At 46.7% G+C, this 25641-nt stretch overlaps 1 protein-coding gene across 1 annotated transcript in view; it reads left to right on the top strand.

Annotated features, from left to right (window-relative positions):
• The first annotated feature begins 10868 nt into the window (after positions 1–10868).
• NLRP8 (NLR family pyrin domain containing 8) overlaps positions 10869–25641 on the top strand; it is a 36112-nt gene continuing 21339 nt past the window's right edge. Inside the window, exons 1-4 of the mRNA XM_074385725.1 lie at positions 10869–11306; positions 15899–15973; positions 18799–20398; positions 22507–22677. Of these exons, the coding sequence (XP_074241826.1) occupies positions 10940–11306; positions 15899–15973; positions 18799–20398; positions 22507–22677 (2213 nt within the window). The 5' untranslated portion in view covers positions 10869–10939. The remainder of the gene's footprint in view (positions 11307–15898; positions 15974–18798; positions 20399–22506; positions 22678–25641) is intronic.

Below are 25641 nucleotides of genomic sequence, written 5' to 3'. Positions count from 1 at the left end.
TGTGCCACGTGAGGATACGGTCAGAGGCACCCCCACCGGAGCAGAGGTCAAGCCGTCACCAGACGCTGAATCTGCCGGCACCTTCCCAACCTCTGAAACTGCAAGAAGTCAATTTCTGTTCTTTATAAATTACCCATCCAAGATATTTTCTTATAGCAGCAGAAACAGACAACTTTGTAAATGCAAAAGATAACTGTCTGGAAGGTTTCTGAGCCCTCCCTACCCTGTGATAGGCCTTCAAAACATCCTGCTCAGAAAACCTCAAAGACTCTTTTGCTCAGCTCAAAGCCTGCTTTCTCTCCTGACCCCCATCAGAGAGCAATACCCGAGACATGCAACGTCTCTAAGACCCAAGCAGTTTTTTGTTTTTGTTTTTTTTTTGGTGGGGGGGACGTGTTTTTGAGATGGAGTCTCACCCTGTTGCCCAAGCTAGAATGCAATGATGTGATCTCAGCTCACTGCAATCTCCGCCTCCCAGGTTCAAGCAATTCTCCTGCCTCAGCCTTCCAAGTCGCTGAGATTACAAGCACCTACAACCACAGCCCCGCTAATTTTTGTAGTTTCTAATAGAGAAGGGGTTTCACCATGTTGGCCAGGCTGGTCTCGAACTCCTAAGCTCAGGTAATCTGCCCGCCTCGGCCTCCCAAAGTGCAGGGATTACAGGCATGAGCCACCACACCTGGCCCCAGATAGTTTCTTTCAGTGAGCAGGGGAAGGGGAAAAAGGAAAAAGAGGTTTATAAATGCAAACATCTTTTGACTTAAAAAGCAAGCACCTATTTCTGTAAGAAAACCAGTGAGATTTTGAAAATAGTAACTCCTCCTTCTGGCAATCTAAGGATCAGTCAATTGGGCTGAACCTAGCTCGTGGGTCTTGTTCAGCACCCCTGAGAAAGCTGAAGGCACAGAGCAAGCGGTGACGGGCCACATCCATAGCGTTGCCAGATTCAACCAACAAAAACACAAGATGCCGAGTTAAATCTGAATTTCAGGTCAACAGTGAATGCTATTTGGGACATACTTAAAAAGTTATTTGCTGGTTTCCTTAAATGCAATTCCAGATGGTTCCGATTCCCACTGAATTCTGGATACACAATGAGTGACATTTGGAACGTATGTATACCAAATAAACAGAAAAAAAAAAAAAAGTTGCTTATCTGAAATCCTGACTTAACTGGATGTTTTCTCTGGCAAACTTCTCTAGACTCGAGACCACTGGTTTTCATCCCATCCCAAAAGTAAGGATACCATCAGCACCTGATTTATCGTCCTTCCTAAAACAGTGACAGCTGTGCTATCAAAGCTACAGGTTCGTTGGCCGGGCGCGGTGGCTCAAGCCTGTAATCCCAGCACTTTGGGAGGCCGAGGTGGGTGGATCACAAGGTCGAGAGATCGAGACCAACCTGGTCAACATGGTGAAACCCCATCTCTACTAAAAATACAAAAAATTAGCTGGGCGTGGTGGCGCGTGCCTATAATCCCAGCTACTCAGGAGGCTGAGGCAGGAGAATTGCCTGAACCCAGGAGGCGGAGGTTGCAGTGAGCCAAGATCGCGCCATTGCACTCCAGCCTGGGTAACAAGAGCGAAACTCCATCTCAAAAAAAAAAAAAGCTATAGGTTCCAGACAGTACTTACCAACGGACTACTACAGTTTGAAAACATCATGGAGAAAAACCCTTTCAGGTATGAGCAGGGAGTATAAAGACGAGAGAAAAAGCTAATTGAATCAAAGGACTAACAGAAAATAGAAGTCAATGCTGCTTTATACCCATCACAATGTTGGCCACCGAGCAGCTAACGGTGGTTGAGATGGCTCTGCCACTTTTCCCACTCAGAACCTGGTCTGGCAGGTGTGCTGGGTCATGTCAAAATGCCAGGTAGCACTGAAGGCAACAGAAAGACAGCAAAACACTTTTTTTTTTTTTTTTTTGAGACAGAGTTGAGCTCTTATTGCCCAGGCTGGAGTGCAGTGGCACGATCTTGGCTCACTGCGACCTCTGCCTCCTGGGTTCAAGCGATTCTCTTGCCTCAGCCTCCCGGGTAGCTGGGATTACAGGCGTCTGTCACCACGTGTGGCCAATGTTTATATTTTAAGTAGAGACAGGATTTCGCCATGTTGGCCAGGCTGGTCTCAAACTCCTGACCTCAGGTGACCCACTTGCCTTGGCCTCCCAAAGTGCTGGAACCACAGGGGTGAGCCACAGCGCTTGGCCCAAAGCACTATTTTTTTTTTTTTTTTTTTTTGAGACAGAGTTTGGCTCTTGTTACCCAGGCTGGAGTGCAATGGCGCGATCTCGGCTCAGCGCAACCTCCGCCTCCTGGGTTCAGGCAATTCTCCTGCCTCAGCGTCCTGAGTAGCTGGGATTACAGGCACGTGCCACCATGCCCAGCTAATGTTTTGTATTTTTAGTAGAGTTGGGGTTTCATCATGTTGACCAGGCTGGTCTCGACCTCTTGACCTCGTGATCCACCCGCCTTGGCCTCCCAAAGTGCTGTGATTACAGGCGTGAGCCACCGTGCCCCGCTCAAAGCATTGTTCTTTAAACTACTGGTGTGTGACCCCCCTATGTCTCCGAAAAAGAAATCCCCAGAAGAGATTAGGACCCACCCTGGCAGCCCAAATTCATTGGAGTAGTCCAGAAATCGGAGAAATGATAGGGAAGGGTACACAGAGGAAAGTCTGAAACATCATGGAGAAAAACCCTTTCAGATATTAGCAGGGAGGATGAAGACTAGGGAAAATACTTATTTGAGATTCAAATGGCATTAAGGTATCGTCGAACACCCAGTAGAGGCTGAGCACAGGGGCCGGGCGTGAGTTCAGTAGACGAACTCACAGACGTGGAATCTGCAAATAAGCAGGATCAACTGTAATGAAAGTTAAGCATGTTGAGTATGAGACCCGCATGGCGCCATGAAGTTATACAGCAAATAGGTCCAGTACCTGGGACTAGAAAGGAAATTCCTCCAAACTTGAAGCATGCATTTGACGAAGCCAAAGAGGGTAGCAAGAAAATGCGGGGGTACAGAGGTCAGTGAAAACAGCAGGGGCAAACGCTCTGCAGGGAAACATTACAGGAAACAGAGAAACTCAGCTTGAGTCTCCCAGGACTGCGGAACCCCTTCGGCCAAGGAGGTGGAGCTCGTTGAAGAAGGAAGTGAGACAGAAGCAACAGCAGGATACTGGGGAAGGAAAGATCCCGGAGAAAGATGAAGCCTTAAAGCAGAGAGAGGAGCCATCTCTTACCAAGCAGAGTTCGAAACTCACATGAGTTTCCAGAGGCTCTGATTCCGGAAACCCAACCGAAGTAGTCACCGCCACCCCCTCCGCACCTGTGCCCAGCCCGTGGGGCCAGCTGCCTCCTCTTAGCTGTCACCCCTTCCACACCAGTGCCCAGCCCGTGGGCCAGCTGCCCTCTTACCTGTGTCTCGGGGCCTTTTGGTTTATAACTCTCCCCACCCCCTCTCCCTGGGATGACTCAGGGTCAGGTGAGAAGCCAACAAGATTCAGCTGCTATATACCATCTCTGGCTCTTCTTCCTCCAGGTCTAGATCATCACAGGATTATTCAGGACGGGAGGCAGAGTCGGGTTCTAACGAAAAACCATACTATCCTGAAGTACAGCGAGTCATCCACGCCAGCAAAGAGCCACCGGTGTGAGTAAGGCCTGTGAGATTACCCCTCCCCCTACCTGAGAGACCTCACAGTGCAGGGACAGATGAGAGGAAGAAAGAGTTGTGGAGACATTAGCATCACAATTGCCACCACGTATAGGACTGTTTGTTCTTCCAACCGAAGGAAAAAGGCTTTTCCACTGAACACAAAGGATTTTCCACTGAAGTCAGAAACTAGACGAGGGTAGTCTTCACTCCACTGCTGTTTAACATTCTGCTGGAGATGTTAACCACTTCTCTCAACAGTGTTAACTAAACTCAAGTTACGGGCTTTCAGTTGGCAATTGGAACACAATTAGAGAGAGGTATAATAATTAGAAAGCAACAGGTGAAACTATTTGCAGGCTGAGGCACGGTGGCTCTCACTTGTAATCCCAGAACTTTGGGAGGCCAAGGCAGGTGGATCACGAGGTCAGGAGATCGAGACCATCCTGACCAACAAGGTGAAACCCCGTCTCTACTAAAACTACAAAACTTAGCTGCACGTTGTGGCATGTGCCTGTAATCTCAGCTACTTAGGAGGCTGAGGCAGGACAATCACTTGACCCTGGGACGCAGAGGTTGCAGTGAGCTGAGATCATGCCACTGCACTCCAGCCTGGAGACAGAGCTAGACTCTGTCTCAAAAAACAAAACAAAACAAAACAAAAAAACGCTATATTTGCAAACTTGATTATGTATCTGGAAAATGCAAAAGACTGCATGGGAAAACTCCTACCAACAACAGAAATTGGTAATACAGCAGGTAAGAAAATAAGTATTCAGAAATCAATAGACTTCAAATACCCAAACAAAAAATAAGAAACAATGAAAAAGAAAACCCCTATTTACTATAGCAAAAAAAAAAAAAAAAAGAAAGTAAAATACTTAAAAACTTAAGAAATATCCAAAACTTACATGAGAAAAACTGTAAAATACATTTTTGCAAGACCCAAAAGTCGATTTAAGCCTTAAAAAAATAAATACCACATTTTTGCATGGAAAGCTCAACTTAAGAAATATGTCACTTCTCTCTAACACAAATACATCGTGGCTTTACCTGGAGTTGCAGAGGTGGATTATAAAATTCAAGTGGACAAATTAAATTTGTAGGAATTGCCTGGAAAATCCTGAAAAGAAAAAGACTAACCTAGCAGATAGGTTATAAAAATAGAATTATAATTATAATTAAAATACAGTATTGGCACATGTGCAAACCGACTGAGCAAAGGAACAGACCAGAAAATCCAGAAATAGAATTATTAACATATATGTTATGTGTTAATAGAATTATATATGTTTTATATATATAACATACAAGAAATCTGATAAGTATTGCATCACTCGTGAGGGAAATTGATTTTTAATAAGCGTGGTGCCACAACATCTGTGTCTTACATTATACAACACAATAATTTTCAAGTACATCAGAGGTTTAAATGCATAAATAAGTAAAACCTTAGAAGCACCAGAAGAAAACAATTGAATTCCTCTAGAACCTGTGAACAAGACGAGCCCGTGAATTATCCTAAATGTTTCCAAATGGGAATTTTAAATCTTAAGATTTAAAATACAAAAGCCATTAGAAAAAATCAACAAATTTTATTACAAATGTTTTTTAAGCATTTCTAACAAAAGTTGCATTAAGCAAGGTCAAAAGACAAACTATAAGATGGTAAATGTATTTGCAACTTAGATGGCACTTACATGCCTAATTTTTTTTTTTTTTTTTTGAGACGGAGTTGTGCTCTGTCTCCAGGCTAAAGTGCAATGGTTGCATCTCGGCTCACTGCAGCCTCCGCCTCCCAGGTTCAAGCGATTCTCCTGCCTCAGCCTCCTGAGTAGCTGAGATTATAGGCCTGTGCCCCCATGGCCACCTAATTTTTTTTTTTTTTTTGTATTTTAGTAGAGATGGGGTTTCACCATGTTGCTCAGGCTGGTCTCGATCTCCTGACCTCAAATACTCCGCCTGTTTTGGCCTCCTAAAGTGCTGGGATTACTGGCATAAGCCACCACACTCAGTGTATGTCTAATCTATAAAGAGCTTTGGAAAATTACCAAAATGAAATGGAGAAATCAGTAATAGTTTGTAAGCGAAGAAAAGCCAATGATTCTAAGCCATCTGAAAACATGCTGAATCTCCCACATAATAAAAGGAAAGTTCAAAATGATTTGGAAGTCTCATTACTTACCTATGAGGTGGCCAAAAATCCCCAACGTTTGACAACATACTCTTGGCTATTTCCTGTAAACCTAATGAAAACGATTTTACCTTTGATTTTCTCTCTGCTGATGTCTGAAGAGACATCATCATAACCTGTGTGATAGAAAACTCATACGTAGGCCGGGCATGATGGCACATGCCTGTAATCCCAGCAGTTTGGGAGGCGGAGGCGGGAGATCACTTGAGGCCAGAAGTTCAAGACCAGTCTGGGCAACATAGTGATACCCTCGTTTCTACAGAAAATTATCCATGAGTGCTGGCATGTAGCTATAGTCCCTGTTTGCCAGAGGCGTGTGAACCAGAGCGACTCCGTCTTGAATAGGAGCTGGGTAAAATGAGGCTGAGACCTACCGGGCTGCATTCCCAGATGGTGAAGGCACCTGAAGTCGCAGGATAAGATAGGAGGTCAGCACAAGATACAGGTCATCAGGACCTTGCTGATACAACAGCTTGCAGTAAAGAAGTCGGCCAGATCCCACCAAAACCAAGACAGAGATGAGAGTGACCTCCGGTCATCCTCACTACCACACTGCCACCAGCGCCATGACAGTTTCCAGATGCCATGGCAACGTCAGGAAGTTACCCTAGATGGTCTAAAAAGGGGAGACATGAATAATCCCCCCCCGTTTAGCGGATCCTTAAGAAATAACCGTAAACCTAGGCAACCAGCAGCCTCCGACGCTGCTCTGTCTACGGAATCGCCATTTTTTTTTTAAATTCTTTTATTTCCTAATAAACTTGATTTTACTTTACTGTTTGGACTCGCCCTGAATTCCTTCTTGTACGAGATTCGAGAACCCTCTCTGGGGATCTGGACCGGGACCCCTTTTATGGAACGCTGCCACTCGACAGGCTGAGGCAGAAGATCCCTTGAGCCCAGGAAGCCGAGGCGGCAAGTGAGTTACGATGGCAGCACTTCGCTTCGTCCTGGGCAGCGGATCAAGACCCTGTCTCAAATATACATCAATAAAATAAAATCAAAAAAATTAAAAACTCATACGTAAACACTGCTGATATTCTGTCATGAGTTGATGCAAACTTGATAAAGTTGGTTCTCTTGTGAGTTTTCTCCCCTTCAACTATAGTTTTTTTGTGTTTTTTGTTTTTTTAATTCCTCAATCCCATCCTTCCCAACCCCACCTCCCTTGCACTCTCTGCTGGTGAGTCTTCCTTTTCGCACAAGCTGTGTCTCTGGGCCTCCCTGAGACAGGGCCTGTTGTAGGTGGGACTCTAACTGGGCCCTGACGATACTGACACCCTCCTTTTGCTCGGTACAATTGTATCCCAAGTAGAAGAGATAAACGTGTGAACAAGACAAGCCTGTGAATTACCCTAAATGTTTCCAAATGGGAAGTGATGCCTGAGGACTGAATAGGACGCTCAGTTCAGCCTTCTAATGAGCTTGGGAAGCTCTCTCAATTCGCAGTTTTCTGTTGCTTCTTTAGACCTAAGAGGCAGGGGAGAATTTCCTTCACAAATCAGAAGCACCTGTATGGCCGAGTCCTGCAGCCCATTAATTCGGAATCAAGGGAGCTACATGCTTTCCAATCAGGGCAATGCAGAGGAATTCTAGGCAGCCAGCCCCGGCCAATGGGAGGAGAAGGTATCAGTTTCCTGAATTCCCCAGCACCTATAAGGGTTGTGGAGGCGCAGACCAAGTGATTTCTGCTTTGACACGAAGGAGCTGGGAAGAGTAACTCTCTGTAGGGGTGAGTTCTGTTTTGTTCTTTCATGTTGTTTCTTTCTCACTTCAACCTACTCTTCCTCGTCATCCACGTCCTGAAAGTTACAGTGGCAGACACTTGAGTTGGCCGCACCCATAGGCCCATATTGAAAATTAAGAGTGAGAGCTAGAGATTCAACGGTGAACGTTACCCGCCCTCGTTCATCAAATCCTTGCCAGTCTCTGAAACTGAGCTTTCCCGACTCCGAAGTGGAGTCAGGTAACTCACAGCACTCGCAAAATCCTAAGACCTGAAAGAGACGTTGTGGCGTCTCCAGGTGTCCAGAGGTCTAGGGTAGCCACTGGCTGACGCTTTCAGAAAAAAATCACGATCGATGTAGACACGAAGAAGAAACAGCGAGGCGCAGAGAAGAAAGCCGTCAGAATAAAGCAGCGCCGACTTTGAGATGCCCCTCTGCAGGTTTTCCTCCTCAAAAACAGCAGGTGTCTCCCACCCCCAGGCTCGGCTCCTGGGCTTAGGAATCCCACCAGGTTCCAAGCGCCGGTTCCCAACACTCACAGCTTGGGCTGAACGCACTTCACTTAGTTCCTCTTCACTTTTCTCCTTGGTAGAATGGATAAAAAAGGATTCATGGGATGTAATTCTTTTTTTTTTTTTTTTTTCCCACCCAGGCTAAAAGGTAGTGGCCTGATCTCAGCTCACTGCAACCTCCACATCCCAGGTTCAAGGGATCCTTGTGCCTCAGCCTCCCTAGTAGCTGGGATTACAGGCACCCGCCACTACGCCCAGCTAATTTTTTGTGAGCTGCCCTGACCAGATACCCAATCTGCCAGCACCTTGATCTTGGACTGCTAGCCCCCAGAGCTGGGACAAATAAATGTCTGTCGTTAATAAGCCACCCAGTGTATGGTGTTTGTTACAGCAGTCCAAACAGACGACGGCGGACTGGCTTAGGCCTATGGCACCTCACATGTGCACAGATACCTGTAGGGTGCAGTTTTAGAAGTAGAACCACTGGGTTCCCTGGCAGTGCACACATGATTGGCAGATACTGTTAAAAGGGCTTTCCCAGTGGTTCCGCCTGCTTATGTTCCCTTCAGCAGTGAATGAGAGTAAAACCAAACCATGATGTAATTGCCAGCATCTTCCTTGGCCCTGCAAGGTCTTCCCTCCCTCCCTCCCTTCCTTTTTTTTTCCTTCTTTCTTTTCTTTTTTCTTTTTTGACACAGGGTCTCGCTCTGTCACCCAGGCTAGAGTGCAGTGGAGCGATCTCAGCTCACTGCAACCTCCGCCTCCCAGGTTCAAGCGATTCTCCTGCCTCAGCCTCCCCAGTAGCTGGGATGACAGGTGCACGCCTCCACACCCAGCTAATTTTTGTCTTTTTAGTAGAGGCAGCGTTTCGCCACGTTGGCCAGACTGGTCTTGAACTCCCGGCCTGAAGTGATCCACCAGCCTCGGCCTCCCAAAGTGCTGGGATTACAGGCGTGAGCCACCGGGCCCAGCCAGCCCCGCAGATTTCTTAAAGCCGCAGCTCACCGGGGCTGGAACGTGGTCAGCAATGGTCATGCAGTAAATAGAGGTAGAAAACATGTGACTGGGTTAGGCTCCTCCATGCAGTGCCCCCCAATGGCCGGGAGGATCACTAGCAAGAGTCAGCCTCCCTGTGCCCTTCACCTTTGTCCTGGGACCAAGCCCAGCTACTCTGGACTCAAGGGAAGACTGAGTCAATTAAACAAGTTTATCCAGGGGCTTGGGTGTCAAATCAGTTATAAGGGGGAAAAGTGTTAAATTAGAAGCTATTGGCCAGGCATGGTGGCTCACGCCTGTAATCCCAGCACCTTGGGAGGCAGAGGTAGGTGGATCACTTGAGGTCAGGAGTTTGAGACCAGCCTGGCCAACATGGCGAAACCCTGTGTCTACTAAAAATACAAAAAAATTAGCCAGGTGTGGCGGTGGGTGCCTGAAATCTCAGCTACTTGGGAGGCTGAGGCAGGAGAATCGCTTGAACTCAGGAAGCAGAGGTTGCAGTGAGCCAAGATTGCACTATTGCACTCCAGCCTGGGTGCTGCTGTGAGACTCCATCTCAGACTGTATAAATAAATAAGAAATAAAATAAGAAGCCATTATGGGAAGTTGGGGTGGGGGTGGGGGACAAAAATACACCCATGATCCTTTTTTTTTCTTTTTTAACGTTTCTTTTGGAAACAGGAATATATGTGCAGGTTTGTTATATACATAAATGTGTTATGGGGGTGGGTTTGTTGTACAGATGATCTGATCACCCAGGTATTATTTTTCCTAATCCACTCCCTCTTCCCACCCTCCAGCCTCCTACAGGTTCCAGTGTGTGGTATTCCCTCTGTGTCCTCATCATTTAGCTCCCACTTATAAATGAGGACATGTGGTATTCAGCTTCCTGTTCCTGTGTTAATTTGCTAAGGATAATGGTCTCTGGCTCCCTCTATGTTCCTGCAAAGGACATGGTCTCATTGTTTTTATGGCTGCATAGTGTTCAAGGGTGTATTTGTACCACAATTCTTTTATCTAGTCTATCACTGATGGGCATTTAGGTTGATTCCGTGTGTTTGCTATTGTGAATAGTGCTGCAGTGAACATACACATGCATGTGTCTTTAGAGTAAAATTAGTTATATTCCTTGGGGTATATATCCAGTAATGGGATTGCTGAGTTGAATCGTAATTCTCTTTTTAGGTCTTTGAGGAGTTGCCACTCTGTCGTGGACAGTGGTTGAACTAATTTACACTCCCACACACAGTGTATAAGTGTTCCTTTCTGCAACCTCACCAGCATCTGTTACTGTTTGACTTTTTAATACTCACCATTCTGACTGGTGCGAGATGGCATCTCATTGTGGTTTTGATTTGGGTTTCTCTAATGCATAATCCATTTTTAAGAATAAAAACTTTGTTCAATTTGAGATCACTTTTAATCTCATGGAGTCTTCTAACCAACCATCTATTTTCCAGATTTTAGCTTCATTGAATTATTTTACCTGCCTCTGTTTTTCCTTTTTGCTAAATCTTTTACAAAGGCTTTGATATTTTGCTTGCCTCTTCCCCAAAAGGTGGCATAGAAAATAAAAACTGCAAACCGTCCATTAGTCTAACAGACCAATCCCAAACATTCAATGTATCTTCAGGTTTTCCATAGGGCAGAGAATCTTTGAAGAAAGGAGGTAAATGGAGTACCTGGCACACAGAATGCTCTGCCAAGTAAGCATTAAATAAATCCGTCCTCTTAGGTGGTGTTTTCATCTTCTTGTTTTATTGTTCTATGTCTCCGCAGGTCTCGTGTTTCTCTCTTCTGATTGGTTGTCTTTATTGTGGACGCCGAGGTGTTCTCTGCCTTGACTAAAGATGAGTGATGTGAATCCACCCTCTGACACCCCCACTCCCTTTTCGTCCTCCTCCACTCACAGTTCTTATCTGTCACCCTGGACATTGTCTTGCTACCCTGGCTCCCCGTGTGAAAATGGGGTCATGCTGTACATGAAGCATGTGAGCAACGAGGGGCTACAACGGTTCAAGCAGTTCTTACTGAATGAGCTCAATGCTCGCACCGTCCCTGTCACCTGGGACCAAGTCGAGACAGCCAGCTGGGCAGAGGTGGTTCATCTCTTGATAGAGCATTTTCCTGGACGGCAAGCTTGGGATATAACTTGCAAGATCTTTGCCATGATGAACTATAATGACATGTGCGTTTGGGTACGCAGGGAGATGAATGGTGAGTGTTGATCTGGTGGATAAAGTGGGGGTGGGCTGGGCAGCTAAATATTCTACTCACCACCCCTGTCACCTACTGGCCATCTGAGAGAGACGCAAACAGTGGAGGCAGATAATGGATCCAACCCAAAGGCAAAGGCTGTCATATGGGCATATTTTTTTTAAAAAAACGTAAGTGAACACTGCTTATATGACGTGAACATTAAAAGAAGACATAGAGGGCCAGGCACAGTGGCTCGTGCCTGTAATCCCAGCGGTTTGGGAGGCTGAGGTGGGTGGATCACCTGAGGTCAGAAGTTCAAGACCAGCCTGATCAACATGGGGAAACCCCATCTCTACTAAAAATACAAAAATTAGCCAGGCGTGGTAGCAGTTGCCTCTAGTCCCAGCTACTTGGGAGGCTGAGGCAGAAGAATCACTTGAACCCGGGAGGTGGATCTTGAGCCAAGATCTGCCGTTGCACTCCACCCTGAGCAACAAGAGCAAAACCGTGTCTCAAACAAACAAACAAACAAAAAAAAGACACAGAGAAGTAAAAAGTAAAATGGTGGGAAAACGTGCTGCGGAAGCAGTAGACAGAAGAAAGCTGGTATAGCTAGTGTCATGTCCACAGTGGTATGTATAAAGCAGGAAGATTTTAGATGTTAAAGACCATTTTGCAGCAACATAGGGTCAGTCCCACAGGAGAATATTGTAATCCTAAACCTCATCTTCAATATGGATAAAGCAGAGCTGGACGTCACTAGTCCCCTTATCTAAGGTTTTGCTTTCTGAAATTTGTTACCTATGGTTAATCATGGCCAAAAGTAGGTGAGTACAGTAAAGTGAGATATTCTGAGAAAGAGAGAGACCACACTTACATACCATTTATGATAGTAGAGTATTATCATTGTTCTATGTTATTATCTCTTACTATACCTAATTTATAATTTAAACTTTTGTCATAGGTAGGTATGTATGTATGTATTTATTTATTTATTTAATTTTTTTTGTACATTGCACTCCAGCCCTGCTCTGTCGCCCAGGCAGGAGTGCAGTGGTGCGATCCTGGCTCAGTGCAGCCTCTGCCTCCTCAGTTCAAGCGATTCTTCTGCCTCAGCCTCCCAAGTAGCTGGAATTAGAGGCACATGCCACCACACCTGGCTAATTTTTTGTAATTTTAGTAGAGATGGGGTTTCACCATGTTAACCAGGATGATCTTGATCTAACCTCGTAATCTACCCACCTTGGCCTCCCAAAGTGCTGGGATTACAGGCATGAGCCACTGTGCCTGGCCTACAGTGAGATAATCTGAGAGAGAGAGAGAGAGAGAGAGAGAGAGAGAGAGAGAGAGAGACCACATTTACATACCATTTATAATAGCAGAGTATTATAACTGTTCTATTTCATTATTGTTAATTTCTTCCTGTACCTCATTTATAATTTAAACTTTTATCATAGGTGGGTATGTATTTTTTTTTCTATTTTGAGATGGAGTCTCATTCTGTCACCCAGTCTGGAGTGCAGTGGTGTGATCTCAGCTCACTGCAAGCAACCTCCACCTCCTGGGTTCAAGCAATTTTCCAGCCTCAGCCTCCCTGGTAGCTGGGATTACAGGTGCGCACCACCAGCCTGGCTAATTATTTTTAGTACAGACAGGGTTTCACCATGTTGGCCAGGCTGGTCTTAAACTCCCGACCTTGGGTGATCCACCCGCCTTGACCTCCCAAAGTGCTGGGATTACGGGTGTGAGCCAATGCGCCCGGCCTAGGTAGGTATCTTAAAAACAACAGCATCTGTATGGTTCGGTACTACCTACAGTTTCAGATATTCGCTGGGGATCTTGGCACCTAAACCCTGTAGAGAAGGGGGGACTACTATATATTTTTTTAAAGTACACAAATCCAGAAACATGACAGGAGATGGGAACCCGCCTCTCCCAACAGCTGATGCTGCAGCAGTCAGTCTCCTCAGCAAGAATGGAGAAGATGTCAGCCCCACAATTTTAAACATAAGCAGCAGGAGAATGGGCTCCCTGTGTCTCCTTAGCCGCTGTCACCCCAGCAGCTGGCTCAACACCTAGCATGTCGTCAGTGCTCAAATATTAGATGGCTGGAGAATAATTGATTGTGAAAAGGGACTTTCTTCTGACAAGACAGCTCAGGAAGTCCTCTGAGGAAGTGGCGCTAAGGTTCGGACCTAACACATAAGGAAATAGCTCATTGTGTGAGGAGGAGAGAGTGCCAAGGGAAAAGAAAATCACAGGGGCTGGAAACCTCATGGCTCAGTGACAGAGAAAATCTTAGTGTTTAACAGAAAATGTTAATGTTTACTAAAACCTGATGAAAGCACACAGAGAGCCCGGGCGTGGTGGCTGATTCCTGATATCCCAGCACTTTGGGAGGGGGAATCGGGCAGATCACCTAAGGTCAGGAGTTTGAGACCAGCCCAGCCAACATGATGAAACCTTGTCTCTACTAAAAGTACAAAAATAAATGTAAAAAAAAATTAGCTGGCTGTGGTGGCAGGCACCTGTGATCCCAGCTGTTTGGGAGGCTAAGGCAAGAGAATCACTTGAACCCAGGAGGCAGAGGTTGTGGTGAGCCAAGATCACGCCACTGCACTCCAGCCTGGGTGACAAAAGCAAAACTTTGTGTCAGAACACACACACACACACACACACACACACACACACACACACACACTTGATCTTCATTATTCATGGATTCTGTATTCGTGAATTTGCCTACTCACTAAATGCATTTTTAACCCCAAAATCAATACTGACAGCACTTGCAAGATCACTCCCAGCCAGCAAAGCAGCAGAAACATTGAGCTGACCCCCCAGCTGAGGTGAGACAAGGCGACACTCTACCTTGTGGCTTCAGCTCTCACCCTGTAAGCCACAGTCATTTCCACGTCTATTTGGTACCACACTTTTGTGCTTTGAGTTGGTGGCTTTGCTGTTTAAAGTAGTACCCGAAAGGATGCGTGTCAGTGTTTCTCAGGGCAAGTAGGCTGTGCTGTACCTTAGGGAGAGAATACACATATTAGATGAGCCTCCTTTAGGTGTGGTTGGCCATGAACTCAGTGTTAATCAACAATATATACTAAATAAGGTGTCTTTAAACAAAAACGTGTACAACAAGTTTTTATATTGATTAGTCAGTGAAAATGTCGTAACCAGAGATTAACAGGATACTAACCGTATTTTCTTGGGAGCAGTGGTCCAGTATTAGCTAATTTGGTGTTCACAAGAATGTTATAGGACAGAACTGTATACGTAACAAGCATCAATGACTATATGTGTACATGTACATATGTATATATGTATATATGTGTATGTGTGTATATGTACTAGAGGTGCCTTGGTATCCTTGGGGGACTGATTCTAGGCTCTTCCTCAAGAGTACTGAAAAAATTGGTGGGTGCTCAACTCCTTCGTATAAAATGGCATGCTCTTAGCCTAGAACCTATACACATCTTCCCACAGACTTAAAATCGCTCTAAATTACTGACAATACCTAAGACAATGTAAACGCTGTATAAATAGTTGTTATACTGTATTGGGTTTTTTAATAATAATTTTTGGAGACAAGTCTTACTTTATTGCCCAGGTTGGAGTGCAGTGGTAGGATCATGGCTTACTTCATCCTGAACCTCCTGAGTTCAAGCAAGCCTGCTGCCTGCCTGGCTAATTATTATTGTGATTTTTTTGTAGAGTTGAGGTCTTGCTGTGTTGCCCAAGCTGGGCTTGAACTCCTTGGCTCAAGCGATCCACCTGCCTCGGCCTCCCAAAGTGATGAGATTACAGGCGTGAGCCACAGTGCCCAGGCTTATCTTGGTTTTTAAATTGTATCATTTTATTGTTGTATTTTTTGGGGAGTTTTAATTTGTTTTCCATCCTTAGCAGATTGATTCCACAGCCTGTGGATATGAAGGGTCTACTGTATGCATAGGTATACACCTACATCGATATTAAACTGTATATATATTTTACATATACATATGTGTATATTCTTTTTTTTTTTTTTTTTAAGGTGAAGTCTCACTCTGTCACCCAGGCTGGAGTACAGTGGCACGATCTTGGCCCGCCACAACCTCTGCCTCCTGGGTTCAAGTGATTCTCCTGCCTCAGCCTCCCTCGTAGCTGGGATTACAGGTGCCCACCACCATGCCTAGCTAATTTTTGAATTTTTAGTAGAGACAGGGTTTCACCATCTTAGCCAGGCTGGTCTCGATCTCCTGACCTTGTGATCGGCCCGCCTCGACCTCCCAAAGTGCTGGGATGACAGGCATGAGCCACCGCACCCGGGCGTATATGTGTATTTCTTTCCATTTCTCCCTCAGTGTCTGGCTGGGCTGTACATTTATAATACATTATTGCACACCTTACTCAGCACATCATAGAACAACACCTTTTCTCATTTCCTAAAATCACTGGCGTAGAGAGAGATCTAGGTGACTTTATTATCCCCAAACGGAGGTGGTGAGAGTGTGAGGCTCTTCATCCCTGTGGCCGTTCCTGCCTTAAAAAGGCCATTGGCTCATGCTGTGTCCCTGCTACTAAGGTCCTAGCGTTCCTATGGGACAGACGCCTTTTCTCTGTTCCAGACATTCTACCTACCTTGGAGCCAGGGGACGTGAATGCAGGAGAAACGCGAGTGAATCTGCAGGAGAAAGAATCTGGTACGTGCCTGCGTCATAACAGACCCTCTGGGGGGAAAAGGGGCTGTGGATTGGGCACGGTGGCTCAGACCTGTCATCCCAGCACTTTGGGAGGCTGAGGTGGGTGGATCGCCTGAGGTCAGGAGTTCAAGGCCAGCCTGAGCAACGTGGTGAAACCCCGTCTCTACTGAAAACACAAAAATTAGCCAGGCGTGGTGGTGGGTGCCTGTGGGTCCCAGCTACTCGGGAGGCTGAAGCAGGAGAATGGCTTGAACATGGGAGGTGGAGGCTGCAGGGAGCTCAGATCAAGCTACTGCATTCCCAGGTGACAGAGTGAGACTCTATCTCCAAAAAAAAAAAGACATAAACCATTAGCTCAGGAGTCCCCAGCCCTCGGGCCATGGGCCAGTCCCAGTCTGTGACCTGTTAGGAACTGGGCCACACACAGGAGGTGAGTGGCCAATGCTTCCTCTGTATTTACAGCTGCTCCCAATCACTCACATCACCCCCGAGCTCCACCTCCTGTCAGATCAGCAGTGGCATTAGATTCTCATAGGAACGCAAACCCTGTCATGAACCGTGGACGCAAGGGATCTAGGCTGTGCACTCCTGAAAATCTAATGCCTGATGATCTGTCACGGTCTCCCATCACGCCTGGATGGGACTGTCTATTTGCAGGAAAACAAGCTCAGGGTTCCAGTGCCTCTACATCATACTGAGTTGTATAATTGTTTCGTTAAATATTACAATGTAATAATAAGTAAAGTGCATACTAATGTAATGCACTGAATCATCCCAAAATCACCTCCCACCTCCTGGTCCATGGAAACTTACCTGCCACTTGGGGACCACTTCAATAGAGTGTGTCTCTTCTCCCAGGTTTTTCTTTTTTTTTTTTTGAGACAGAGTCTCACTCTGTTACCAGGCACCAGGCTGGAGTGAAGTGGCGTGATCTTGGCTCACTGCAGTCTCTGCCTCTCCAGTTCAAGCAATTCTCCTGCCTCAGCCTCCCAAGTAGCTGGGACTACAGGTGTGCGCCACCACACCTGGCTAATTTTTGTGTTTTAGTAGAGATGGGGTTTCACCATGTTGGCCAGGATGGTTTCAATCTCTTGACCTCGTGATCCACCCGCCTCAGCCTCCCAAAGTGCTGGGATTATAGGCATTAGCGACTGCACCCAGCCCTTTTTTTCTTTCTTTCTTTCTTTCTTTCTTTTTTTTTTTTTTTTTCTGAGACAGAGTTTCACTCTTGTTACCCGGGCTGGAGTGCAATGGCGCAATCTCGGCTCACCGCAACCTCCGCCTCCTGGGTTCAGGCAATTCTCCTGCCTCAGCCTCCTGAGTAGCTGGGATTACAGGCACGTGCCACCATGCCCAGCTAATTTTTTGTATTTTTAGTAGAGACGGGGTTTCACCATGTTGACCAGAATGGTTTCGATCTCTTGACCTTGTGATCCACCCGCCTCGGCCTCCCAAAGTGCTGAGATTACAGGCGTGAGCCACTGCGCCCGGCCTTCTTTTTTTTTTTTTTTTTTAACACAGTCTCACTCGGTGACCCAGGTTGGAGAGCAGTAGGGTGACCTCGGCTCCCTGCAACCTGTGGCTTTTGGGTTCAAGCAATTCTCCTGCCTCCCCCTACTGAGTAGCTGGGATTACAGGTGTAATCCTGTGGTGTGCGCCACCACACCCAGCTGATTTTTTTATTTTTAGACATGGCAAGATTGAGGCTTAGAGAGTCTGACTGGCTCAAGGTCTTTAAGCGAATAATAAATAGATCTTGGGCCTCTAGAAAGCCTTCTTCTACCTGTCAGCCAGGGATCTAGTGAGAACCAGGCATCGTCTCTATCTTTGTGAAGTTTACAGTGAGGGAAGGAGAGAGGCAGGGAAGAAGAATCACAAATTGGGATGAAGGTTTGTGATAGATCTTATTAACTGTTTGCCCAAACAGTTCTACCTTCTGTGTTAACAGAACCCAATTTTATTTATGAATGACATGTGCCCAGCCCTATGGGGTTTTGCCATGTTGGCCAGGCTAGTCTTGAACTCCTGACCCCAGGTGATCCACCCTCCTCAGCCTCCCAAAATGCTGGGATTACAGGACTGAGCCACAGCGCTCGGCCCTCCCAGGTATTTCTGATTTGAACGCAGACAACACAGCTAACACTCTAGCAGGTATCTTCTATCTGTAAGGTAAGAAATACAAAGAAAGGGCTGAGAGAATTGTGACGCTGCCTGTCCTGACACGGTGGTGCCACTTGACCTAATGTCAACAGCTTCACGCCCGCCATGCTTCTTCGGTAGAAAGCAATCTTTGTTTTGTTTAACGCACTTCAAGTTGAGTTTTCTGTTTGTTGCTGCTTCCCAAATGACGCAGCAGCATCAGGAAATGTATTTCACTTATGCAAGGGCCTCACGGGGCTTCAAGTGGACCCCGAGATTGGTGTTCTTTTTCTTTTTACTTTTTTTTTTTTTTTTTTTGAGATGGAGCTCTCACTCTGTGGCCCAGGCTGGAGTGCAGTGGCACGACCTTGGCTCACTGCAACCTCCGCCTCCTGGGTTCAAGTGATTCTCCTGCCTCAGCCTCCCGAGTAGCTAGAATTACAGGCTCCCACTATCAGGTCCGGCTAATTTTTTTGTATTTTTAGTAGAGATGCGGGCTCACTGTGTTGGCCAGGCTGGTCTTGAGCTTCTGACATCAGGTGATCTGTCCACCTTAGCCTCCCAGAGTGCTGGGATTGCAGACGTGGGCCACCGCCCCTGGCTGAGACGGTTTTCTTACTGCTCTGTTACTTCCCATGATCAATTCTGATGTTGCAGCCTTTATTTCTCTCCTCTCACGAATCTAGATAAACTATGGCACTACAAATGGAATGTGATGGAAAAGTATTCCCCCATATGGGACAGTTCGACTTGGCCCGGAAACCAAAGGGACTTCTTGTACCAAGACATATGCAGACATGAGGAATACTTACCGTGTCTGCTTCTGCCCAGAAGACCCCGGGGCAGGCAGCCCAGGACCGTGGTCATCCAGGGAGCGCCTGGGATTGGAAAAACAACCCTGGCCAGAAGGGTGATGTGTGAGTGGGCCAGAAACAAGTTCTACGCCCACAAGCCCTGGTGTGCTTTCTACTTCCGTTGCCAGGAGATGAACCGGATGGCAGAGCAGAGCTTCTCGGAGCTGATCCAGCACAAGTGGCCTGGATCTCAGGACCTCGTGTCAAAGATTATGTCCAAACCAGACCGACTTCTGCTCCTCTTGGATGGCTTTGAAGATTTCACCCCTGCCCTCATTGACAGATCGGAGGATCTGAGTGAAGACTGGAGGCAGAAATTGCCTGGGTCTGTCCTGCTGAGCAGTTTGCTGAGCAAAAGGATGCTTCCAGAGGCCACGCTGCTGATCATGATAAGATCTACCTCTTGGCAGACATGCGAGCCCTTGCTACAATCTCCCTCTCTCGTAACCCTTAAGGGGTTTAATGCGACGGAAAAAATCAAGTATTTCCGGGCGTATTTTGGATACACGAAGGAGGGAGATGACGTCTTGAGTTTTGCCATGGAAAACACCATTATCTTCTCCATGTGTCAGGTCCCTGTGGTTTGCTGGATGGTCTGTTCTTGTCTGAAACAGCAAATGGAGAGAGGACACAAGCTCACACAGGCATGTCCAAACGCCACCTCTGTGTTCGTCCGGTATCTTTCTAGCTTGCTTCCAATCAGAGCTGAGAACTTTTCCAGAAAGACCCACCGCCAACAGCTAGAAGGTCTGTGTCGCTTGGCCGCAGACGGCGTGTGGCACAGAAAATGCGTGTTTGGTAAAAAAGATCTGGAAAGAGCAAAGATGGACCAGATGGGAGTCACCACCTTCCTTGGTGTGAATATTCTTCGGAGAATTGCAGCTGAGAAAGACCGCTACGCCTTTACCCTCTTGATTTTTCAGGACTTTTTTGCGGCCCTGTTTTATGTTCTCTGTTTCCCACAAAGACTCAAAAACTTTCATGTTTTGAACCATGCAAATATCCAGCGCCTGGTAGCGGGTTCCTGCGGAAGCAAACACTCTCTCTCACACATGGGGCTTTTCTTATTCGGCCTTCTAAACAGGGCCTGCGCGCCCATCGTGGAACACTCGTTCAGATGCAGGGTGTCTTTTGGAAACAAGAGGAAACTGCTGAAAGTCATCCCTCAGTTGCAGAAATGTGACCCACCTCCTCCGAGCTGTGGGGTCCCACAGTTATTCTACTGCCTGCATGAAATCCAGGAGGAAGCCTTTATACGCCAAGCCCTAGATAGTTACCGTAAAGCTGTTTTGACAATTGTCAAGAATAAAGACATTCAAGTGGCTGCTTTTTGCCTTAAGCACTGTCGAAATTTGCAGGAGATGGAGCTGGCCGTCACCCTGAACTTTGCGGACGTGTGGAAGCTCAGCTCCGGTCCCCGGCCTGCCTCTGAGTAAGTGCTTCCATCTCTCCTTGGGTGGCTCACCTTACCCAGAGGGGGGTCCTCAGCTACAGGCTCCTGGGCGTTTAGGGTGTGGGTGGTTTTCTTTCTTTTTTTTTTTTTTTCCAGACAGAATATTGCTCTATTGCCCAGGCTGGAGTGCAGTGGCACCATCTCAGCTCACCGCAACGTCCGCCTCCTGGATTTAAGCGATTCTCCTGCCTCAGCCTCCCTAGTAGCTGTGATTACAGACACGTGCCACTGCACCCAGCTAATTTTGCCATTTTTAGTAGAGACAGGGTCTCACCATGTTGGCCAGGCTAGTCTCGAACTCCTGACCTCAGGTGATCTTCCTGCCTTGGCCTCCCAAAGTTCTGGGATTATAAGCATGAGCCACTGTCCCTGGCCAGTACTTCTGTTTTATTATTATTATTATTATTTGTTTGTTTTTGTTTTGTTTGGTTTGGTTTTGAGAGGGAGTCTTGCTCTGTTGCCAGACTGGAGTGCAATGGCGCAATCTTGGCTCACTGCAACCTCCGCCTCCTGGGTTCAAGCAATGCCCCTGCCTCAGCCTCCCAAGTAGCTGGGACTACAGGTGCATGCCACCACACTCAGCTAATTTTTTATATTTTAGTAGAAACTGGGTTTCTCCATGTTGACCAGGATGATTTCGATCTCCTGACCTCATGATCCGCCCACCTCAGTCTCCCAAAATGCTGGGACTACAGGTGTGAGCCACCATGCCCTACCAGTACTTCTGTTTTGAGACAAACGTGTATCTACGGTGACCAGCTGTCCCAGTTTGTTTAGGATTCAGGAGATTTCTGGGATCCTGGACTTTCAGTTTTACTGTCAGGACTGAAAGTGTTCCTGGGATATAGGACTTTCCTTGCTAAACCTGGGAGAATCCTGTGCATGGTGAGACATGCTGTTCACCCTCCTTGCCTCAGTCCTGCATGCACATATACGTGGAACCTTGCTTCATCTATCCCTCCTACTTTTTTTTGAGATGGGGTCTTTTTCTGTCACCCAAGACTGCAGTGGTACAATCATGGCTCACTGAAACCTCAACCCCCTGGCCTCAAACAATTCTCCCACCTCAGCCTCCCAAGTATCTGGAATCACAGACATGCACCACCGTGCCTGGCTAATTTTTTTTTTTTTTTTTTTTTTTTTTTTTTTTTTTGGGAGAGAAGAGGTTTCCCTACATCGCTCCCAAAGCACCGGAATTACAGGCGGGAGCCACTGTGCCCAGCCTCCCTCCGACCTTTGTGTATCAGAAGCTTTTGGTCTCAAGGATCGTGCTCTCCAGTGGAACTTAACATGATGCTGGAAACATCCTGTGTCTGTCTTGTCCAATGTGGGAACCACTGGCTACATGCAACCACTGAGCTCTTGGAATGTGGCTGGTGTGACCAAGTGAATGAATATTTAAGTTTTGATTTAATTTTAATGAATTTAAATGAAAATAGCTACATGCAGCTAGTAGCTATCGTATCAGGCAGCACACCTCTAGAGCATCTTTTTCCTTAAGTAAAAACCTTTTTTCCATCTTGAATTAAAAGAAACAGACTGGGCATGGTGGCTCACACCTGTAATCCCAGTACTTCGGGAGGCCGAGGCAGGTGGATCGCTTGAGGCCAAGAGTTCAAGACCAGGCTGGCCAACGTAGTGAGATCCCATCTCTACTAAAAATACAAAAATTAGCTGGGTGTGGTGGCGGGCACCTGTAATCCCAGGTACTCTGGAGGCTGAAGCAGGAGAATTGCTTGAACCCAGGAGGCGGAAGCAGCAGTGAGCTGTGTTCAGTGTACTGCACTCCAGCCTAGGTGGCAGAGTAACCCCGTGTCTCAAAAAAATGAATAAAAATTAAAAATAAAAGCTACTTCCTTTTTTCCAAGTCATGGGAAAATACAAGGCTCTTAATTGAGGCCATGTCTTCCTGGAATGACATGAAAAATCTTGTGATGGTTTTTCTGAGTGTTTCATTTAAATGAGGATGTCTTAGAGTCACCAGAGACCTATGGCCCTAACCAGGGTTGAGGGCACCAGCCCTGGGTTTCCTGGTCGGTTTTCTCTGGTTTAACGATGAGGCGTTGTCTCTTCTCTCTCCCGTGTAGAGCACCAGAGAGCAATAAGCTCCTTCGCTGGTGGCAAGACTTATGCTCTGTGTTTGCCGTGAACGATAAGCTGGAAGTCCTGACTCTGACCACCAGTGTTTTGCAGCCTCCTTTTCTGAAGGCTCTTGCTGCCGCCCTGAAGCACCCTCAGTGCAAACTACAAAAGCTACTGTGAGTAGGACACAAATCCCACTGGAAGGAATTCTGTGGAGAGCGACTGTTTCCATCCGCTTCCTTCCTTCCCTCTCCACTCACACGAGACTTCCCGAAGGCGACGTGTCCAGCCTTGGGCAGGGGGTGCGGGAGGAGTGAGTCGTGGGGTGCTCAGTGGGGGAAACCACAAACTGGAGCCAACCTGTCACTACGTTCTATTAGGTGGGTGCAAATGTAATTGTGGGTTTTGCCGTTAGTGGCCAAAACTACCAAAGCTACTGCGAGTATAACGCAAATCCCACTGGAAGAAAGTCTATGCAAGGAAGTCTTTGCCATTGGTGGCAATACCTGCAATTACATTTGCACCAGCCTAATACCTCTGTGTCATTAAGGGAGTCATGTATACAATGAGCCATGGGATTCCTGACATCTCCCTGGTGCATTTCAACGCATCCCTCCATCAAATGATCAGCCCAGTGCCATGGCTCGCACCTATTCGCTTCAGCTTGGGTGTTCAAGACCAGTCCCAGCTACTTGGGAGGCTGATGTGGGAGGATCACCTGAACCCAGGAGGCAGAGGTTGCAGTGATGGTGAACCCTGATCGGGTCACTGCACTCCAGTCTGTGCGACAGTGAGACCCTGTCTCAAAACAAACAAAAATAAATAAAATTAAATGATCATTATGACGGGAAGAGTAAACACAGTCCTGCATGAAAAGCCCATAGGACCGTGCCTGAAGCGGGATCAGCACTGCATAACCCAGGGTGAGGTTGTTACTCTGGAGGGACATTGCCTTACAGAAGCCATGTGCTATCTAAGCACCACATATGGTTCACCACTGTGTTCCTCTGAAGTATTGAAACATACTATTATTCCCCTTTTTTTGAGACAGAGTCTTACTCTGTTGCCCCGGCTGGAGTGCAGTGGTGCAGTCTCAGCTCACTGCAACCTCCCTCTCCCAGGTTCAAGTGATTCTCCTGCCTCAGCCTCCAGAGTAGCTGAGATTACGGGCATGCACCACCATGCCCAGCTAATTTTTGTATTTTTAGTAGAGACCGGATTTCACCATGTTGGCCAGGCTGGTCTTGAACTCCTGACCTCAAGTGATCTGCCCACCTCAGCATCCCAAAGTGCTGGGATTACAGGAGTGAGCTGCCATGCCCAGCCCCCATTTTTTTTAGCAAAGTGAGAGCTGGAGAGGTTAATCGATTTGTCTGAGATACTGTCTGACAAGCCTTCAGAAAGCACTCCACCACAGACAGTCTGGAGCTCATCTTCTTCAGCCACACTCTGTGCTTGTCTAACACACCACCATTAGCAGAGCCCTGCATGGGGTGAGCCTCACCAGAGAGGGCACGTGTGAACTGGGTTGGGAAGGATGAGATTTACATACAGGAAGGGAAACACTATTTTACGTTTTGTTTCAGGTGGGTTCTTGCTTTCCTGCCCAGGCTGGAGTGCAGTGGCAACATCACAGCTCACTGCAACCTTGACCTCCTGAGCTCAAGCAATCCTCCCACCTCAGCCTGCCAAGTAGGTCGGACCACAGGCATGTGCCACCATGGCGCAGCTGATTTTTTTTTTTTTTTAATAATGTTTTATAGAGACAAGCTCTGCCTATGTTGCCCAGGCTGGTTTCAAACTCCTGATCTGAGGTGATTCACCTGTCTCAGCCTCCCAAAGTGCTGGGATTATAGGTGTGAGCCACTGCAGCCAGCCACTATTTTGAATGGTGTAAGAGTGAACATGTATGCATTGCCCACTGTCTGCTAGCTTATCTTAGGTCCTTAGTATATGAATGCTCTTAAGACTCACCGCAAGAAGTAGGTGTCCTTGTTTCACGGATGAAGACACTAAGACATGAGGTTACATCATTACTAAGCAGTAAAATCTGGCTCCAGAATCAGTCCTCATAGCCACTACTCCACACTCTACCTCTCCAGGGTTTTTAAGATCCAAAAACCCAATAATTCGCCGTGTGAACCACTGGCCCCTTACTTGACATAAGCCACTAGGCGTCACATGAGCCCTGGCCATTATCAAATATATTTTCTCTCCTATTATAATAGCTGTTATTCGCTCCTGCTCATGAGGGCCTACTATGTGACAAGAACTGGGCTGAGAATTTAATGGGATTAATTCTCACTGCCGTCCTAAAGAGAAACTGTCTTACCCGCTCCCTTGTAGACCTGAAACTGAACTTCAGAGAGATTGAGACTTGTGTAAGGTGGCGTAATAAGGGATGTTCAGCTGAGATGAGAATTCAGTTTTGTTTTTGTTTTTGTTTTTGTTTTGAGACAGAATCTCTCTCTCTCTTGCCTAGGCTGGAGCACTGTGGCATGATCTCGGCTCACTGCAGCCTCCGTCTCCTGGGTTCAAGTGATTCTCCTGCCTCAGCCTCCTGAGTAGCTGGGACTACAGGCACACGCCACCATACGTGGCTAATTTTTTAGTAGAGATGGGGTTTCACTATGTGGGCCAGCCTGTTCTCAAACTCCTGACCTCATGATCCACCAGCCCAGCCTCCCAAAGTGCTAGGATTACAGGTGTGAGCCACTCCGCCTGACCAAGAACTCAGTTCTGAATTCTGTATTGCACAAAAGGACCCCCTCCTTATGGACTGATTGAATATATGAACGAATTAGCCACCTCCGTGGTAGTAATGGTGTCACAGATGTATGCATACATCCAAACTCATCAGGTTGTATACGTTAAGTGTATGCAAGTTTTTGTATATCAATTATATCTCAAGAAAACTGTTATTAAACAACTAATTAGCTGAAGGTGAAAGAGATTCAGAAGTGAACATAAGCATTGGAGGTGTGGGGCAAATCTGTGTTGCTGATTGTAGAAAAGGAGCATGATGACCAGGTGCAGTGGCTCACGCCTGTAATCCCAGCGCTTTGGGAGGCTGAGGCAGTGGGATCACTTGAGGCCAGGAGTGAAAGAGCAGCCTGGACAGCAGAGTGAGACCCCATCTC

The sequence above is a fragment of the Saimiri boliviensis genome, chromosome 14 (genome assembly GCF_048565385.1).
Source record: "Saimiri boliviensis isolate mSaiBol1 chromosome 14, mSaiBol1.pri, whole genome shotgun sequence".
Lineage (NCBI taxonomy): Eukaryota > Metazoa > Chordata > Mammalia > Primates > Cebidae > Saimiri > Saimiri boliviensis.
This window is presented reverse-complemented; position numbering and strand designations above follow the sequence as displayed.